This window comes from Sceloporus occidentalis, unplaced genomic scaffold, assembly GCF_023333645.1.
Source record: "Sceloporus occidentalis isolate IW3139 unplaced genomic scaffold, rSceOcc1.0.p SCAF_44, whole genome shotgun sequence".
In the NCBI taxonomy this organism is placed as follows: domain Eukaryota; kingdom Metazoa; phylum Chordata; class Lepidosauria; order Squamata; family Phrynosomatidae; genus Sceloporus; species Sceloporus occidentalis.
In genome coordinates this window covers 1,431,751-1,453,862 of record NW_028317024.1, presented here as the reverse complement: position 1 = coordinate 1,453,862, position 22,112 = coordinate 1,431,751, and the positions used below count along the sequence as shown (strand labels likewise).

General features: G+C 39.4%; 1 protein-coding gene across 1 annotated transcript in view; it reads right to left on the bottom strand.

Annotated features, from left to right (window-relative positions):
• LOC149289572 (threonylcarbamoyladenosine tRNA methylthiotransferase) overlaps positions 1 to 22,112 on the bottom strand; it is a 328,224-nt gene that overhangs the window by 169,906 nt on the left and 136,206 nt on the right. Inside the window, exon 7 of the mRNA XM_089490398.1 lies at positions 10,352 to 10,455. Within this exon, the coding sequence (XP_089346524.1) occupies positions 10,352 to 10,455 (104 nt within the window). The remainder of the gene's footprint in view (positions 1 to 10,351; positions 10,456 to 22,112) is intronic.

Below are 22,112 nucleotides of genomic sequence, written 5' to 3'. Positions count from 1 at the left end.
TATGCTAATTTTAGGACTTGCTCACAAAAATATATTTTTTATATATATATATATATATATATTTTTTATTTAAAAAAAAAAAAAAATTAACATTTTTTTTCAACTTGGAGGTTCCCCTGATAGTGACATCAGTGGGAAATGATTTTTACATTTTACTGTTTTTTTACTATTTTTTTCTAATTATTATTAATTTTATTTTATTTTTTAATTTATTTTTACTAATCACACTGTGATTAGAAAGCTGGGCTCCATTGACTTGCATGGTGAATGCAGTACCTGTATTCAACCTGCAAGTGGAGCCAAAGTTCTCTAGATGGTCTGGACTATCTAGCGAACTTTTAAAATTTGTGGTTCCTGTTACAGGACGGCGGCCATCTTCCTTGATGGCGAAGATTGCCGGCAGCTGCGGCTGTGACCGCTCTCCGGAGCGGTCACAGCCCATCAAAAGGTTAGTGTTTGGTGTCGCTGGATGCCTCCTGATCGAGGCATTCCAGCGACACCATTTAAGTTTAGGAGGCGATCGTCGATCGCCTCCTAAACGCTTTTAAAACGGGCGTCCGCCGCCATACAAAGTATGGCGGATGTTGACGCCCCGTGGAGGGGCCAGAGATGGCCCCTTCGTGCCGATCGCGGCGTTGCTGAATGCCTCGAGGTCGAGGCATTCAGCAACGCTTTTTGGGTGCAGAAAGCGATAGTAGATCGCTTTCTGCACCCGTTTAAAGACGTGCCGGTCCTGGCACGTCAATTGTCGTAAAGCACATGCTTTTCCGTGCCGTGCCAGGACCGGCAATTGTCATTAAGGGGTTAAGGAATACAGGCACAGACAGAGAAGCGGGCCCCGTTCTTTAATATATTTCTATCACAGTAATTTAAATTGAATAATGAAAAGTCCATCAAGTTCAACCCTGCTGTGTTGCGGGCTTAAAATCTATGCCGCTACCCGCAGCTCTCCGTGACATTGCCTGAAAATTGGGACTATTTGAGGAAAACTGGAAACTTGGGAGGTATTGTGCAAGTAATAATTAAAAATTGTACTAATGCCCCGATAAATGTATATACAGTCCTAGGACCTCTCAGTTAAGTGGACACAGAGGTCTCGGGGTGGATTCAAGGCACAGAGACGGGGCTAATTGCACAAGGTACATAGCTAGTCCTCAATGGGATGAAAAGGGCAGACCATCTGTACAACTATGTGAGGTGGTGAGGCACGACCATTCTTCACCCATAGACACACACCAACCGATAATGCTATCACAGAAGCCCAGTATTCAGCTGTGATAACCTATATACTCCCCGGCAAATCACATGCTTACAATATAAAGAAAAGAGCAATTAAACAAAAAAAAAACAACACTACTTCTCTACACACATCTATACATAATAAAGATCAATGTTGTGTTTGATTTACTAGCATGTGATGGTTTGTCACAGTTTAAATAAAAGGGCTCCCAAAGGACTGCTATCACCACCTTAGCTAGCATGAACATTTTTTTTTAGTTTTAGAATACATTAAAGCATAGCTGGATTGGAATTGGAATGGTCTCTCCTAATGCCAAAAAGCAATAAACCCTATGCAAACAGTAAAAGGATATAAATCCAGGAGCACCGTGACCCTTTCCTTTGCTGACGGAGGGTTTAAATGTTCTTTTACTGGCAAATAACGTTGTTGGACATAAAATCTTAAATATATGAGAAAATAATTTTGCACATCATGCCTGTAGGGTCTGCAAAATATCATTGTTTGAGTAAAGATTGCAGTTGACTAGAATGACAGCTGTCACCATGTAAACTTTTACACAAAGTGCAAAGACAGTCTGCATTATTGGGGGTTTACCTGTACAAACTCACAGGGGAGATTAGTAAAGGGTCCACCTCTGCCACCTGATGTGGTAACAGCGTCAAAGCCAACGCAAAAACCAAACCACTTCATCCTTCAAAAAAGCACTTTGACGGTAATAGGACTACAAGCAGGCATGTCAAATGAGGGATCAATTACTATAAGGGTAGTGTGACGGAAGCCTCCATCACTGGGGCCACTGGAGAAGCCTGACTGCCAGCCTCCTCCCTATTGACTATGGGCCCTGGGTTTGTAAAGGCTTCTGTGGCTACCCCCAGCAGTATCATCTCATCACTGGTTGAGGGGATTATCTCCAGCAGTCTCCCCCCTATTGTATTGTTAATCCCGTTACTGCCCCTGTTGTCTCTGAGAGGCAGATTAAGGGGGCGGTTTGTGTCCCAATATCTTGTTTTATGTTAATGTGTGTTTTGCTGGATATATCCAGCTCTGTGTGTCTAAAATAAATCAGTCTTCGTTTGGTTTTACCCTACACTGAGTCTCGGCTAGTGACTGGGGAACCGGGGAAAGTGTGTTGTCCCAGGCTAAGGGAGCACAAGACAGCGGAGGTAGACAGGTAGAATTCCCAAAGTATAAATATGCCAAGCAAGATAGACATTGCATATATGAATACTAAAGAGTGCATATTAAATGCGAATAGACATACGAACATGCACCTGCAGCCCTGATTTCTATAAATGGCAGTCTACCTTGCATTTTATACACATACTAACAGAAGGCATAAAAATGTACATTTACGTGGTAGCGCTGCACACATTCTAACATATGCCCAGACTTGGGAGCACTTCGGGTTTGACCTGAATTCTCTGTCATTTTCTGCTTTCTCTGGTCAAGGGAACAGTGTGTGACCACGGGTCTTCCTACTGCCTGCCCCCTTCACCCTGTTCCAGTCAGGGATAGGCAAAGTGCCCGTACAATGACGCCAGGGTCAGTAGCAAGGTTTGTGAAGGTCCATAGATCATCATAAAATGGTTTGCTCCAGATGCCAGTAAACATCCACCATGAACAATCTTGGTGCCTATCCCTGGTTCCAGTTGACTCCAACTAAATCATGTCTAGGCTACCGCTCGCCAGAAGAGGGACAGATGTATATGTGCACCCCACCCACTTTTATTTATGCCAGGCCCCCTTCTACGTATGTGTCGCCCACCTAGAATAATTAATGTTCATGATGGACATCGCAGGCGTACTGTAACTCCAGCCCAACTTAGAGCGCATTCTTAAAAACTGGTATTATACAAGTAGCAAGTGCCAAAAGCTTTATTTTTTATCATTGCTATGAAAAGTGAATGGAAATAATTCCAGTATATTTTACAATGGTGATTTTTTTTATCCAGAGATTTTTTTGGACATCGTCTAAACACGTGACAGGTCAGCCTCAGTATACCATTTTACCTTGTTTCTCTTACAGGTTAACCTCTAATTATAGCACCAATCCCACCAAAGTCTCAGAACTGCACTTTCTAGCTGTAGCAAATAGTAGTTTAGCTTCTATAAGTTTATTTTTTTGAAAGTAAAGTTTGCTTATTCAGCAGAAGACCGCTCGGCACAAAACTGACTGTGTGAAGCCAGAACACATCTTGCAGAAGGTCAAGACAGCAAACCACCAGGTAGCAATATCAGTTTCATATCTTTTTCCTTGGCCATTAAAATTCCATTATACATAATCTACCAAAACCAATTTAGTCCACACACTTTAGCCAAAATGATCCCACAGAAACACTTGGATCTGATGCAGCATATCAAAAGAGCCTTAACTGAACTTTTGTTTCCCTGAAAAGTTACTGTGTTCACCCCTGGCAATGTTGCATGTTCTCTTATTAGTGGCACATAAATAGAAATATAAGTAGAAACATGTGTATGGAACACAGCCCACTTCTTTTAAAGCTACACTTTACTATTTACCTGACCACATCATCCTAGTCTTCAAGAAAATGTATAGTGCATATAAAAGGTGCCTGTGACCATATAAACCTAGAATTTACGGCAGATAAGAACGGCTCAGCCCATTTCTCCTGCTGTAAAAACCTCAGAACGGTATGTGGTTGGTACCTGATCTTGTCGTATATTCGGAATAGCTTTATGCCTATGCCATGTATGTTATCACTAACAGTCTCATATAATTGATTTAAAGTTATCTAATATTAGTTAAGGTCTATATCAACGGACACTGAAATTATCATTGACTTCCTGCCCTACAACAGGACATTACAAAACTGATCGTTGGACCCCAGTATTCCACGTCCCTCGTGGAGGCTTTAAATTTTAGAATGAGGGATGCCTGTATACGGCCACAAGGAGCACCATACAAAACAGCAGGGAGTGTATGTTGCACAGGGAGTTAATTTGGATTTAAAAAAAAAAAAAAAAAAAGGCAAATGCCGCCCCCCCAATACTTTGATAATACTGCCTAGAAGAAAGGATACATGGTGCAGCACAAAAGATCTTTCCTCTGCCCCATTTTCTGCTATTAATCAGCAGTTTTGGGCTAGAAGCACTGATGTCCCTATTTGTCATACCAATTACTGAACCAAGTGATGCTACCACTAACAAGTCTCAGTGCAAGCAACTCGGCTCCTAGTGCTCATAAATTAAATGTTTCTCTCCTTTTTGTAGGGTTCACAGACTTAATTACTGAATCTCACTGCTCCCCTTGTAAAGATTTTCTGAAATCTAAACGGGTCTCCTCACCATGGTTCGCAGCTCAGCGCAAGGTAAGAATTTGTATTAATGCGTATCTACTTCGAGGTCTCGACTCTAACACTAGTTAATGCCTTTCCCCGTGATAACAGCTAATACATCGCGCAGGTATCCTGACCTGGCATACATTTACGGTCTCTTAAAATCACAAACCTGCTTGTGTGATTATTTTGCTAATGCAATACAAAGCAAATCATGGGATTCACAAATATGGTAGAAGACGGTTCTTAGTCATATTTATGTGGGAGAGTGAACTGAAACAGGATATTTTCCTGTTGGGGTACTGTTAAAAAGAAATATCATCCCTCGTTCAGAGTAGCGTCTATCTTTCCCCCATTTTATAGATTGTCAGGACCACAAGGTATCCATGTATTATGGTTTATTCAAGACAGCTATTTTGTTTATCAGCATAATCGTTTTGGAGATTTTTAGGTAAAAAAAATAAATCTTAAAAGATGACAAGAAAATTATTCATTTTAGGTGCAATAAGCAAGCAGATTCAGAGAAAAAGGGTGCTCATGTTTTTATTTCTTTGGTTTTTTTTTTATACACAATACTTATATTAAAGAAACAGTCTAAGCCTCAAAATATGAAAAAGGACTCCAGTGCAATTCACTGCATGCAAATCGGCGCATGTATTCTTTAGTTCTCCTCCACAGGCTCCCTTTACTGAAATCAAGGAGGGTAAGGAAGAAGCATACTTAAGTACAATTCCTGCACACACTCAGTAGAACTCCCATTTAAATCTGCACCGCATGCAGAAGAACAGTTCCTGGTGACATTGCAGTCACTAAAGCACGCAGAAGAGGAACTTTCAACTCATCAACTTTTCCTGGCCGGCCCTTTCGAACACATTGATGGATACCTTGGGTCACTTCTCCTGTCACATTGCAAACGTGCTAGGGAGAACAATCATAAAGCATAACAAACACCACCTGCAAATCCTCCTGGGCTATCCAGTTTAGTAAATAAACCTCACAGTTCATCAAGGGAGCCACTGGTAACAGGCATCCCCATAGAAGCTCATTGCTTGGTGGGCATGTTATCCCTTTTCCAAGCAGCTTGTCTTGTAACGAATGCATGGAAATGAATCTTAGGCATAACATGTGAGAAGCACAGCAAATCGAGTTGTGTTGGAATTTTGTATTTTAAGTATTTTCACTTAATGAGATATAGACAGACAGACATGGGAGATCAACGATGTGGACATTTCCAAAACATGGCCTCTACTGGGCAATAAAGTGCTTAATGGGCAAGGCTCAGCTACCGGAGGAAAATGTTATCACTGAATTTTATCTCCAAATGTTATCTGGTATTCATTATGGGGATTTGGTGACGAGAAAACAATGATTTACCCAGGTAACAGAATCCAGACAAATGTCTTTCCGTGATAACATTTTAATTTGTTGTGTAAACAGTGAGATAAAGGGTTTTAATTAAATCTCTGTTAGTAAAACAATTCACTGCAGTGTTATCAAAACAGAGATGAGTGGTTTATTTTTCACTCGAAGGAATCACACTCAGCTCAGCACCGTGCAGCAGGAGTAGATGGATGCATTTAACGCGGGGGGAAGATATTTCTGGGTACGCAGCTTTGTGTTAAAGTATAAAGCACAGTTAAATAATACACAACAGCTGATAAAACCATGGAGAATTTCGGTTTGTTTTACATCACTCGCATGTATATAAAATAGATAGTTTCCAGCCTCTAGACGCGACTACTCGCTCCACTCTCTTCTAAATGTTCAAAATCCACTTGTTGGTTCTCCCTCAGCCAACTGAGGGGCAAAAACCCTCTACCAGGTGTGCAACCGGGCAGCCTGGAATAACTAATCCGGATTTCGTTATTTTCTACTTTTAAAGTCAGCCACTGGTTTTCATGCCTGATTTTCATTTTTTTCATGGTATTTCACACCCGTGATTGTTTTACGTTCATGTGCACGTTCCTGGATTACAGCCTTCTTGGTCTTTTTTTTTTTTTTTTTTTTTGCAACGTTCTTCAAATAACCCTATTAGGAAAAATGTGTATTCTCTATACTACGGACTCTTGGATATTTCCAAACATACTACAGGGCCTTTTTCTCAGCTTTCATCAGTAAAATACTGTGTTAATCAACTTTGTCCCTCTCCACATATGTTTGCGTACGCACACAACTGCTATGATGTATTGAGTTGGGTGGGATTTTGGGAACTAATAATGTTACGTGCCCTATGTAAAGTAAGTGTTTACAGTGAACGTTAGTTAAGCCTTAACAGCAACGTATTCCGGCCCGCAGTCCTTCTGCTACAAAACTGAGGGCCACACCGCCACCGTGTGTGTTCTTCAGAATAGACCAAGATAATACGTAAAACTGTTGGAGCATGATTTCAGATCAGCCGCTTCCCTTCACATGGCATATACTACTACTAATGTATGGTTCCCTAGGCAAGCAAGTTCATTAATAAAACGGGAATTGCCAACAAGCCCTGATCTGCAATCTGGGGACAGACTGCAAAAATGCTTATACTGCTTTCTAAGGGCAAACTGTCAAATACTAGAGACTAGATCATCCTTCTATGATACATGATAAATGCTGCCCCACAATTATTCGCCTTGAACATTAAACTACAAATGATGCTAAGTGGTTTTAAATGGCTTGCATGCGTTTATCTTTTAACTTCATATTATTAATGCATTCTTATATGCACACATTACATGGGTTTGTGTATTCAACACTATCAGGAATGTTTTTTCTACTGCTGCATTTAGTTACTATAGTGTTTAAGTTATCAAATCAGGAGGGACAGCACCTCGAATAAAAAAAAAAAACAACAAAAAAACCCAACGTTAACAATGCAATGTTATTTATTTAAACATACTGCATTGCAACTTTACGCCTTCCCATTCATTATTCCATCATTCAAGGGATTCAGTAGTAGTTATCTGAACTTTTTCATTGTCCTGTGTAAGGAAAATGTAATATTTATCCCTAAGAGTGATATTTATATCACCCACTTATGACGTTCAGTTATGTGAGAAGTTAGTTCTGAAGACATGCTGATCGGAACACAGCATCTAATGACATCACATGTGACGCAGAATGTGATGTGATGTCACAAATATTGATACACAGTGTATATCGTCTTAGAAATGATCAAACTGCGTGAAGTGTCTTGAGACCACAGTTGTTGCAAAAGTAGTGGTGGCGTGGCTTCGAGGACCCTGTGTCTCATGCCACCTCAGATTAGTGCGAAGCCTTGGTGCCCAAAGTCAGGCTAAAAACTTAAGTGCTCACAAGGCTGCATATCAATGCTTAAATAAAGTTTGGCCAGATATCATAAAATAAAAGGTCTTTATCAAGCAGCATTATATACACACACAAAAAAAAAACACTAAACAAAAAACAGCATGGATAAATCACCCAGGTTTGAAGCTGGACATGTGTAGCAATTCATCATATTGCAAATAGATGAGATGGTCCCAGAAAAGGAAACCCAGATCACCATATGTTTCCATTACAGAAAATGTTATCCTGCATAAAATTGATAAAAGCCATGCCAACTGACAATTCCATGTGGGGTTTGTTTTTTTATTTTTTTTTCTTCAAATTTACCAAGATCGCATTACATTATCTTAGATTGCAATTTTCATGCTCTAGTGTAAAATAAACCGTGCTCTCTCCAAAAATTAGAGATCCTTAAAGAGAAGAATATGCCTAAACCGTTTAGACATGTGCGAGGTGACATCTTTGTGAAGTGATCCCGTACACGCGAACTGACAAGATTAATGCTACGGGCACATATTGCCGTTAGAGAGAGAGGAAGAACAGAGAAGGTGCATGAACCACACAGGAGAGCCGAGTCTGCACACTTCCCAGAGGTTAGCATCCTTACACAAAGTACAACCAGCAAGGGTCAACACACGTTTACTGCACTTAATTCATTAATAATAATAAAATGGGAGACATTTCCACCATACGGAAATAATGCTTCTATTTATATAGCAACATCATATCCCACAGCTCTGTACTACGACATCATAATAACAATTTAGACATAGAAAAGGTTAGGAGGGCCCGATCTAGAAGGATATTATTATATCAGTAATAGCAGTTTACAGCTAAATAATTACATTGCTCAAAAGGAAAATTGTATTCATTACAAGTTTGCTGTGTTTATTTACCAAGTCTGTATTCAGTCTAATTACACACAATTCATTATACTGAAACTCCCATGAATTGCTATGAACAAGGGCGCCGGAAATGCAAGAGCTAATATGATATCGGTTATTAATGAAGTGACATACCAAGGCTCGCTAGTAATAGGGCTGCACAAACCCCTGGAGCAAGGTAACCATGATTATACCAATATTTTGTTTTGTTAGAGGGTGGGCCGTTTAAAAATAACAGAGCTGCTGACCTCATCGTTCCAAAAATACAACTACATTTCAGGTCATGACAAGTCCACGCAACATACTCGCCAAGATCCAATAGTTTCCATGTAAAATAAAGTGCACACAATGCTGGAGTGATATTCCAGGCATCGCGTGTACTTCACTGCACACAACAGCTATGTGGTCCCTTTAAATGTTGTGTTTTACAGTTTGGATGAAGACATCTCCCAGTATGTGATAAACTCACTAAGTTCGGCATTGATAAATGTATATTAAAGTACTCGCGCTACCTGGGACGCATCATTCTTTACAGGGGGTGTCAGGGAACTGTCCTTTTACATACAGAAACATAGAAACATAGAAAGTGACGGCAGATAAGAACCAGTGGGCCCATCCAGTCTGCCCGACCTCTGAGTACTTTCCTTTAGTACTTGCCCTTATCCTATATCTAGCTTGGCCTTATGCCTATCCCATGCTTGCTTAAATGCCTTAAACTGTATTAACATCTACCACTTCTGCTGGAAAAAAATACATATGAATCCTGTCGCAGGATTCCCATATGCAAGTTCTTCTCATAAAGAATGGGTTATGTAGAAGATTCTCCAAATAACTGGCAGTAATCAGCAATTTAGCAGATGATAGATATCGTAATGACATCTGAATGTAAAACCATAGACAATATATATATACATATATATACACAGACACACATACATATACATACACACACACACACACACACACATACATACATACACACACACACACATATATATGACACAAAGGAATAAGCTGCTGCAGCAATGATAAGATTCAGTAAGACCCTCATGTCACCTTCAACTACTGGATGATTGTGGCCAGTATAATCCACCAATGGCTAGAGGGCCAGAGAACAGCTACAATTAACAGGGTACTTAATGTACTTCACTGCAACAAAATGAGACTTGGACAGTTTTCCATTACTGCAATTAAACTTATAAATAAGTCAAGTGAATGGATAATACATTACATTCCCCGAAGGTGCAAGTTAATTGCAATAAGCCTACAATTAAAGAACAAATGACACAACATAAAATTATTGTCCAATTAGCATCAGAGGGAAAGCACTAATTATTCATTAAAATCTTGAAGACTAACAGGAGCGAGTAAGTATTGGTGGATCGAGTGAAATCTCCACTTGAAAAGAGCAGAAGCAGGAAAAAAGATGCCTTGGGAATGAGCTACATCTTTAAGAATGCTACATAATAGTTAGAGGGCATAAAAAGGACGTACGAATTGTATATAAAAGGAAATTACAAATACATCAGTGGCCTCCGGTATAGAGAACAACAAACGTTAGCGGTATCATCCACTAGGAAAGAAAATGGCCTGGAGGATATGGTTTCTCAAACCGCGATCAAGGAGATATATATTTTTGATCATACCTTGAAAAGACTGCTCCGCTCGGCCAACCAGCTCTTCTATGGGGTAACTTGCTAGCTCTCCCCTGGCGTGCTTGGTTTTGCAGTAAGTACACGCATTTAGGCACCTGGGTAAAGGAAGACATGGCATTTGGTTATAACCATACAGAAGCACTGATCGCACACCAGGTTAACACAAGTTTTAATCACAGTGTGTATAAATATATATATAAATATATAAACTTAGATGCCAAGCCGGTAAATTCAACCTCACATTATACAGGTAGGTATCTGGATATTCCCTAACCAAGGACTTTGCATTATGTAGTTAAATGTTTGTCACATATTCCCTCTCCTCCAAGCTAGATATATATTTATATATATAATTTTTGTAGAACTCTAGAATGTCAATATCCTTCTGGACATGGGATACTGTATCGCCGGCTAAAACAGATAAATATTACACTGGTAAAAATACTTTTTTGGTTTCTCTTTACAAAAGGACAACACAGGATTTACAAAAGTGAAGCACAAATAAATCTATTTGGAAGCGTGTAGCTCCCATAAATGTTAAATCACTCATGGGTGGATATATTAATGTCACCCCCCCAATTCTAATATAAAAATGAGTGGCCTCCAGAATTGTACATAACAGGCTGCTAGTTCACAATATGCTTAACAACTGATAAGTCGTAGTATTGAAGAATTAGTATGATTGTCAACAAAATATATGCAAGAGACAAGAGGCAGGTGAAACCAAGAAACCCATATTACAAATTTAATAGTCAATTTGTAAGAAATAAAAACAGCAGAAAAGTGGGGGGGAAAGTATTTTTTCAGGCTGGAAACTGTTTTATGATAAACATTAAATATTATAGTCACAACCTGTCTTGGACTTCTTCCACCAGTTTGCAGTGTTTTACTAGGTTCCGAAGACCATGTATGAATCTTCGAACTGTGGAGTGAATATCGTAGGGTAATATAACAGGGGGGACCCATTAAAACACTATTATTCTAACAGAAGCACAAGGAAAATGGCAAGGTAAGTGATTTTTTATTTTTTTTAAAAGAAAATTACGAAGTTGTGGCTTTAAGGTGCAATCCATTGTGTTTTTTGTTGTGGCTGTAGACATGCCCTTGCAGAACAAGGAGCAGAAGAACCATAAATCCAGCAGCCCCGTCAAAGTCTACAATGATCCATTAGAGGCTGCAAAGTAACCTGACCTGTGACCTCTGCAGCCTGAGTCAAGTGTGTGATTCATTCTTGGGTTTATGGATTAAATCCGCTCTGATTTACACCCCAGTTGTTTAGCACACTGAAAACTTCTTCACCACGTAAACCTGCGAGACCTGTCTAGGCAACAATGTCTCCGCTCCTAAGGGCCTCATGATCAATTCTGTGTTTGTGTAACGAAGTGGAAAACACACATCTTAAATCAATGGCTTTGGAAATAACTTTGAGAGGGCAGGCACAGGCTTGTTTGTAAACCTAAACTTTTAGGAGTGATGCTCATGTCCAGTATGGACCCTGTATGAGTTCACAAACTGCTCATGACAGATAAAGGCTATGAGACTCTTGTTTTTAGACTATTGGTGAAGCACCAGTCTGCTAAACAGCACAATAAAGTAGAAAAAAGTTAATATTTGAGCAATAAAAATCATAAGGATGATACACTTGTTTCATCACTAAGGACAAAAGTTTATAGCCCGAATGAATAAAATGATCTGCACATACTTTGCTTGTGCATGTTTACAAGCAAACAAAGCTGTAATTATATATACATACATACATACATACATATACACACACACAGTATCTCACAAAAGTGAGAACACCCCTCACATTTTTGTAGATATTTTACTATATCTTTTCACGTGACAACACTGAAGAAATGGCTCTCTGCTACAATGTGCCAGGGAGTGATTCTGTAGGCTGAAAACGGCAGCTTCAGGAAAGGGGGTTGACTGTTGATTGGTGTGGGGACCTGACACAACATCCCCCCTGCTGCCTCATCGCTCCATGAGAGCGACAGTGCAGCGTTAACCAGACCAGCAACAGCAAGAACGAGCCCCCACAAGCCCTTTGATGACTCAAATTTGATGTCATCAAAGAGACTCCTCCCTGCAATGGCTGGTCTATAGACCAGCAATTGCATCCCAGCTGCCAGAGGCAGCTTCAGGGACAGGGGGAGAGGGTACTTCAGTCTCCACCTTTTCACATTTATTTCAAACAAAACAATCTACTACCCAGCTTAATATGGTTTCAAATGAAAGTCCTACTTGTGCTGAAAAAAACAATATATGATTTGTGTGGGCGCACTAATTGATAAGAGAGAAATTACAGTTGAAGAAAGACATAGCAAAAAACACAAAAACAGCTCCAGTCTTTTAGCGCCACCTTAGTATCAAAATCCCGGTCCTGAAGGGGTTAATGTCTAAACCCTTGGCAACAAAAATGAGTACACCTATAAGTGGAAACGTCCAAATTGGGCCCAAAGTGTCAATATTTTGTGAGATACTGTGTATTCCTCAATCCCTTAAATTCCTTATAGTAAGAATAACCTTCTCCATTATATGTGCAGACAGCATACTTAAGTATGCTAACGCTTCAGGGCAAGAACATTTTCTAATATGTATACAGGAGGTATGGTATGTATGGTATGGTGGGAATAAATACACTAAATGTTTATTTGGAGTGTACAAAAATAGCAGGCTCACAGGCTAAGGTTGAAGGATGTGAGGATTGTCCTGTGCCCCAGACTGGACACATCCGCCGGTCAGCTCCTTCCCTCTCCCAGTAAGCGGACACGCTGTGGCTGTCCGAAGAAAGCAGTCACACACCAGCGCTTCCCTCAATCATGAGACAGGACTTCATGCTTTGAGGTTAAAACAGAACTCTCTTTATTACAAACACACAGAACTTATATACAATCTCCATTCACTGTGCACCGAACCCAACCCCCAATCCTATCAGCCACATCCCATCAGCCACATCCCATCACAAATCCCATCAGTATACAGGTGAGGAGATTAAGGGATACAATGGGTTCCCCCACCTGTGTTATCCCCCCTGTAGTCCGGGTGCCGTCTGGGCAGACAGGGCTGTGCTGGCCGATTAAGAGCCCCAGCCAGATTATAGGATCGTCTCTTTGAAGGCCGGAGCTGCAGCCACATTCAAACAGGGTACACGTAAATATAATAATAATAATAATAACAACAACAGTGAAGATCAGACATGGTTCTTCACAAAGGAGTTTTTTTTTTTTAAATGTACTTGGGGATGCAAACTTATTTAGAAGCAAGGATGATTCATACCATACTTTTTTTTAAAGTTTTAATTACATGGAAATTTGACTATTTAAAAGCAACCAATTTTAAAGCGTTAGGAGACTACTCTTAACCTCACCAAACCCTTGTGGATTCATCTAGGGCATTATGTGAAACGCTACTGGGACCCATAGCAGCACTTGTACAAAAATGTATGGTTGTGTTACCTTTGCAATACAAAATATGACATTACTTTTTATTTACTTTTTCATTACTTTTACAGTCCTCGAATCATGAATCCTTTCAGACAAAATTTCGCACCTAAAAACCTAAGGCATCCCTTGCTACTGGGATATAACAATTACACCTAATTCACAGAAATAAACATTATCTCCTTCTCACGCTGCCACTGACTGTTTGCACGTTTGTAGTTCATCCAATGTTTTAATCAAACAAGATAATTGATATAAATTCAGCTCATAATTGTGTTGGCACTGTATAGGCAAACAAAATACAGCAAAAAGGTAGTCAATCATAAAAACTGAAGTATCCAGTGCCAGTATTATTCTTATTAACGAGAACACCCCGAGGCTCCTGAATACTCAGCCACTAATGACATGGGATTCGTTTTTATTATTTTTTACCCAGTGATTATTTTCACCATGTGTTTGCGACTTGAGCCCACAATCAATCCAGGAATATTATCATCCAGCACATAAATAGGAGTCTCTGTCATGGAGAAGATACTTTTGTATCTAAAAAATATAAAAAAAAAAACCCAACACAACTTGTTTCTCTTGAAAACTGTTTTTTGCATTAAAACCTACACTGCACAGATATTTTCACATCAATGTAAAAGCTTACAGCATACAGTATTAAAGAAACACAGGGCTAGGTGTCACTAGGGCCATTTCTTTATTCCTTAATAAACCATCGTGTGCATGTGCTTCTTGCTGGTAGACATGTCAACAAGATGTTGCTTCATTCCTTCTTTCTTTCTTTAACCCCAAGAACCCAGAAGATGTATTCAGTCGTCCCCTTGTTAGTAATGCCTCAGAATGTGGCAGACGATGGAAGGATCAAGGTGCTGGATGAAGAGTAGAGCGGGTCCTGCTTAACATAAGATTACTTGACAGAAGCAAAACAGGACACTCCTAAACATACAAACATCGCCTGCAATTCAGATCAACACTTCAGCTGGAGGACTCATTTGGCATTCAAAAGGGGTGAAATAAAATTAACACTTAGTTCTCAAATGTGTGCCAAGGCACATTTTTACCTGCAAAAGGCTGAGTCAATTTTTGTAAAATGAATAGTTATATGTAGGTGACAACACGTAAGAAGTGGTTAAATTCAATAAATATAGGTAGATAATATACAAATCCATGTGTGCTATTAAAGATGCAAGACTTTTGCAAAGGGTGCAAAGTGTGTCAGCCACATATACACATTCTGGCCATCAAAGCCCATTTCGCAAGCTACACTTATGTAGCTGGCACTCTAGGGGTTAAAGAACACAATTGATATTTTTGGTATTTATTTTGTTGTAACACAAAAAAAAAAAACACTATACCAGTGCCGGAGTATATAATACACCACAGACCATTTGAGCTGTGAAGTCACGTGGCATGTTACCTTACACGGCATTACCGCCCATCTGACTTGGCTTGGGCTAAATTATTACTATGAAAGGGACATTAAAAAGACCCACGCAGAAGACTTTGATGGTCTTAGTCAAGCGGTATGCAAACAGGTTTCAACATCTGAAAAAGATCCCAAAGTGGCACATTGTCTGATGAAAGTTAAACAGATGTTGGGACTAAACTGCTCACAACTCAAACTCAAAAGAAAAATAGTCTGACCATATGAAACAGAGGCTGAGAATTGAATGCAGGCTATTCATAGAAGGGACTAATGAGTCTAATGACCTTGGCCGCCCCTATTACAGAAAAATGTATATTAAAGGACTGTGAGTACACTAATATGCATCCTTTCAAAACAAAAAACAAGTACTTAATTGACACAGAATTTTCAGACATGCTGCAAAATCTTCATTTTCTTCCATGATCCAACTTTTCTTGCCACCGATTGGCTGCTTGAAGCCATCAATCAGTAGCAGGAAAGTACTTGAATTGAAATGAAATTGGAACACTGTTCACATGGACGCAGTGTTTGGCAGAGCCAGTGAAAGGACTAGAGTTCAGTACATCACATGCTCCTCTGGCAGAGCATTTAGTGTGAAGGGTGAATTTGGGAGGATTCTGCAGAATTTCTTATGCCTTTGGAAAATGGACCACACACCCATCATATGCACTTAAGTGCATCTACAGTAGTCTGCATAAACTAATATATTATATAAAAATATATATGATGGATGGAGTATCCTAATAGATCTCAGGAGAGATGGAAACCTCAAAATACATCAAAATTCTGTCTCCTCTGTAGATGCCACAGAAAGAGCTTTTTCTGAATTTCTCTGACTAGTGAAAGGACACACCTGATGAGACGCAGTCTTTAGAAACAGCTGTCTTAACACCACAAGATCTGACATTACTCTGACAGTGAAACTTACTCATTTGGGAAACCCAGAGAAACACTGTTGAGAGATTTATGAACTGAAATAGGATTACCAAGAGCTAATAAAACACATCTTTGATTGCTAGAAAATGAATTAAGCACCAATAAATGTGTCTCGATGTTGGTTACTTTAATCACAAAAGCAAGAGAAAATTTAGGGATACATAGCCCTGCTTTCTCAATGGCTAAACTGAGTAATTTGGGTGGCATGAGCCATTTTGAGCTTTAGGTAAGGTGAAAAACTATAAAAAGACAAATACCAAAATTTAGAGATCACAAGGAACTAATCATGCAATCGGTTCCACATCTTACGGTCTCCTTATATAACGTATTTTCCGGCGTATAAGACTGGGCGTATAAGACGACCTCCAACTTTTCCAGTTAAAATATAGAGTTTGGGCTATACTCGCCGTATAAGACTACCCCTCTACCCAGTATACAACAACCAGCCAATCACGGCATACCGGTGATTGGCTGGTTGTTGTATACAAAGCTTGCTTGGATTGGGTGGGTCAGCTCTCCCTAACATATGCCTGTCCACACACACATGTATAGACATACACTGCCCTCACACACCCCTTCCTTTACACACGTATACACGTACACATCAGCTTACAAACACACACATACACTGCCCTCTACACATATTAACATACGCCTGTGCATACATACACATACACTGCCCATACACAGACATATACATACATACGCCTGTGCATACATACACATTTATACACTGCCCTCACCACACCCACATTTATTATATATATATATATATATATATATATATATATATATATACACACACACACACATATATACACATACACACACCAGCTTACAAACACACAAATACCTACACTGCTCTTACACACACCTGACCATACACACACACACACTGCACTTACACCCCTTTCTCCCCATCTCTTACCTTTCTCATCTTCTGTCTTCCATCCAGTTCTGGGAGCGTGAGGTCTGTCGTTTCAGACCTCTGCTTTACTGCTCCCTCATCACTACGCGCCGGCAATTGATGCCGAGCACCGGGATATGACGTCATCTCCGCGCTCGGCATCAATAGCCGTCGCGTAGCGATTAGGGAGCACGGAAGCCGAGGTCTGAAGTGCCAGACCTCGAGCTCCCTAATGTTGGGCTAGTTAGAGGGAGGTCGTGATCTCCTCAACCGGCCCTGCTCATCAGGCGCCCGCTGATCAGGGCTAGTTGGGGAGATCACGATCTTGCACCTACCGGCCCAGGGGAGGCGGCTTCTCCGCTCGCCCCTTCCCTAGAGATACGCTACAGGTTTAGGGGTTTCGTGATTCTCTGGCTCGGTAAGTTTCAGTACCCGGCATATAAGACGACACCCGACTTTTGAGAAGATTTTCATGGGTTAAAAAGTCATCTTATACGCCGGAAAATATGGTAAGTCTCTGTATAATTAAGTTACATTTTTTCTAATAAGAAACTAAAAGAAAAATAAAGTCATCAGGCTGGATTACTCCATATTGACAAATTGAGAAAAGGGTTGTTAAAACCTTTGGTTTTTGGAGTCAAAAGAAGTGAACAAAATGTATTTATTAAAGACATCATAAACACATTAAGGGGCTTTGAAGAACAAAACCAAAACATTTAATGTGTTATATTTTTAATTGTGTTAACTACATTTTACCTACATACCTAAGATAGATTTTGTATAAAAGGTGAATACTACCCGGCGCTAGGTTTGAAAACAGTCTTATCACCATAGTAACCAGAGGAATTAACATAGCAATGAACACAGTTCAAGCAACAGAACCATAAGAACAAAGAAAACAAAAAAAAACAAAAAACTTTGCTGTAGATTCACATAGTTGGTCTTTTACCAACAGTATAGTGAAACTGCACCTTGAAGTCAGTGATAGCCCTAAGGAAAGAATAAAACCTGGTATTCTTCTAAAATGGGGCAGCCATAAAAGCAGCCAGTGGAATGTTTATTTGGCAAGGTCCAAATTCAGAATATAATCACTTTATAAGAGTACATACAGTTTCTATAACGAAAATACCTACAGCTGTATAGCCTGTATGTCTTGGTCAGTACAACTTAAAACACAGACCACCATGAAGAACTCCACGGCGAAGACAAACAAGCCTAGTTGGAAACAGGAATGGACAAAAGTGTGTTTTAAGCAATCACAACAAGTGTATCTGCTCAGCCATGTACACTCCAAAGTGATATCTACTTATTTAATGTAAGCCTACAAGAGCAGTGACTCTCACTGTACCAGTATGTCTCAATGGTATTGTTAATCACTCTTACTGTAATAGTGCGATGGAACCCACTGGCATTCTATAAATAAAAGTAATGTAATAATTTTAATTTGGCCTTATACCAAGTAAAATTACACACATACATTGTTCAGCTTGGATAGGATTAAAAACCAAACAATGTATTTAATAAACTATTACTAAATAGCTACAAAGTGTTTAATTTGACATAGGATCTTCTTTTGTAGCTGAATATGTATACGCGCACACACACACACTTTATGGACAACACTATTGGGACACCTGACAATGACCCCAGGGACTTTTTATGACATCTCATTTTAAATGCATAAACATTAATATGTAGTTGGCCGCCCCTTTGCAGCTACAACAGCTTCCACTCTTTTGGAAAGGCTTTCCACAAGATGTTGAAGTCTATCATCTAGTAGAGCATTTGTTTATGCCGGAATGCAGAAGGACCTTCCCCAAACTCTTCCCACAAAGTTGGAAGCATAGCATTGTCCAAAATGTCTTGCTATGCTCCAAATTTGTGGGAACAGTTTGGGCAATGGATTTTTCTATTCCACCATGACTGTACCCAGTGCACAAAGCAAGGTCTATACAGACATGGTTGGATGAGTTTGGTGTGAAAGAACTTGACCGGCCAGTACAGAGCTCTGACCTCAACCTTATCGAAAACCTTTGGGATGAACTGGAACGGAGATTGCGAGCCAGGCCTTCTCGTCCAACATTAGTGCCTGACCTAACAAATGCTCTACTCAATGAATAGGCAAAAATATCAACAGAAACTCTACAAAATCTTATGGAAAGCCTTCCCAGAAGATTGGAAGCCGTTACAGCTGCAACATAGGGGGGGGCAACTACATATTAATGTCTATATTCAGAAAGTGATGTCATGTTTTTGGTCAGGTGTCCCAATACATGTATCCATATAGCGTGTGTGTGTGTGTGTGTGTATATATATATATATATATACACACACACATATACATATATACATACATATATATATATATATATACATACATATATACACATACATACATATATATATATACATACATACACATACATACATACATATATACATACACTATTCCAAGGGGAATTACCCAGCGTATCTAGCATTAAATGTAATTACATTATTTAATTTGAGGCTACAGGTACCAGTATTTATTAAAGTTAATACAGTTGTGCTTTTACATAATCTGAGTGGAAGCCATATTATATAAAATGCTAACAACAAAACGCATAGGAGAAGACTATTCATTTCCTCTGTGAGCTGTAGAACATGGCATGAACAAAGCAGTAATAAAGGCTGGACTCCATGGATGGGTTTAAGTATATTACTTATGAAGCATTCCTCGCGAGAACAATTCTCACCTTTTGTAATAACTAAATTTAGTTCTAAGTTATTGTGTAATCACATTCTCATGATTAGTTTTTTTGTTTTAAGCGAATCAAATCAAAAGGGCATATGTTCCAACTATTTGTTAAAGGTGGTCTATCAGATTTGTCAGAGGACCAGCTCCATTTCACAGAAGTCACTGGTCAATCAGTGTAAGCACTGCTACCCCTCTATGATTACGAGTGCCTTGAGTAATCTGTGCAGGAGATAAACACTCTGATGGGTTGGAATGCTTGTTTTTCTCTTTACCGATTCCTTAGTGGAACAAGTGTTTGCATTACTCATGTCCACTTGCTTACTTTCTTAGCAGCTGCATCCTCTCAGCATCTCCAAGGTAGGCAGCATCACCAGCTTCATTATGTGCCTTTCTTAGCAGCAGGGACCAGAACTAATCTAACTGGCAACCTGTCCATTAAACAGGCTGATATGCCATTAAACTAATAGGGGTAGGGGATCTTGCAGAGTGTTTCATATTAGGACAATAGGAGCAGCCAGGAGATAGATCTGTGTAAAACACACTCAATGTGAACATCTTCTCCTTCCGTTACTTTTGATAGAACTATTCAGCCAATTTGCCTGCCAACATCTAAAACGTGACATTTAAAATCGTTGTGCCATTTGAACATGTGTTCTGTATATTCACTGAAAGCCATGCAAGCTCATAAGCACAGACTTAATAGACTGTATTACCCATGGCCACGGTGCTCTCAACACAGCCTGCTATTTCCCAACTAAGCAGCACATAGCAGTAGTATATTTTACATAATTGCACAGAGGAGAACTCAGCATTTCAGCAAGCACAGCTTCCAGAAATATTGGAAATCTTTCACTTTATAAATAAAGTATGTGTTGGGAAAGGCAAACCTTGGAAGTGCCTGGCACACTTTGGAACATTTTGTGATTAGACTCTTTCATTACATTCAAGGAACAGAAGAATCTGCAGAGATTGAGTCCATTGGGAATTCACCTTGATATCGATGTATTTTTATACACACGTTTTCACCCTGCATATGGTTCTGTAGCGTTATGCCAACTAATAAATATTGCATTTAGTGGAAAAGCACGAAAGTAGTTGCAACAGGTCAGAGCAGAGACACAAAATGTGCTGTAATATTTCAGAAGGAACAGCTGTTGATGGGAACACAGGGTTTGATTAAATGCTTCTGGACTTTTTATGTTAATGCAGTACAAAAAGTTAGTTTTGTAAAAGGAATGAGGATATTGTTCTGATGTGCAAGTCTGCTAAGGTCATCTGCTGACAAATGAGAAAATGGTACAAGGACATTGCATTTCTATTCATGTAAAGTACTAACCAAACCTCTACGCATGTGTTTCTCAGTCTTTTCATAACTTAGAACCTCTGGAAACCCAAAATATGAAACGTTTAATTTGTTACCTTCCTCAACTGTAATTACGACCTACTAAATACCAGTTCAAAGATAAAAGTAGTAATATAGAGTTCCAGAGTTAATGTATACCAGTTTTGGAAACCCTCTTTTTCTATTAAACATCACAGAATGTATTAAATAAAGCCCCTGGGGTTGTAATGCCTTACAGTTGAAATACCCAGGTCAGGATAAATTCCAACAGACATCCAGCTAAGATTTTACTGGTTGCATCTACTCGTGCTGTCTGATACATCTTTTCCTTCCTCCTGAATTATATACAATTTCAGTTTCTATTTTGGGCCTATCAAAATACAAATACATCAGGTCAATCAATGTAAGGTGCAAATATAAAGCAATGCATTCACATTTTTGTTTCTAAAGAACAAAAGGAATAAAACCTATAAACACAACTATTAGACATACAGTTGTGCTCTAAAGTTTGCATATCCTGGCAGAAATTGTGAAAGTTGGTATTGATTTTGAAAATATGAGTGATCATGCCTTTTATTTAATGCTAGTGACCATATGAAGCCATTTGTGGCTCCCTTTGACTTTATAATGATTTCATACAAATGGCCCTGATCAAAAGTTTACATACCCTTGAATGTTTGGCCTTGTTACAGATTCACAAAGTGACACACATGGGTTAAAATGGCAATTAAAGGTTAATTTCCCACACATGTGGCTTTTTAAACTGCAATTAGTGTCTGTGTGTAAATAGTCAATGAGTTTGTTAGCTCTCACGTGGATGCACTGAGCAGGCTAGATACTGAACCATGGGGAGCAGAAAGGAACTGTCAAAAGACCTGCGTAACAAGGTAATGGAAAGGATATAAAAAGATATACAAATCCTTGCAAATGCCAGAAATTCAGGGATCTCTTG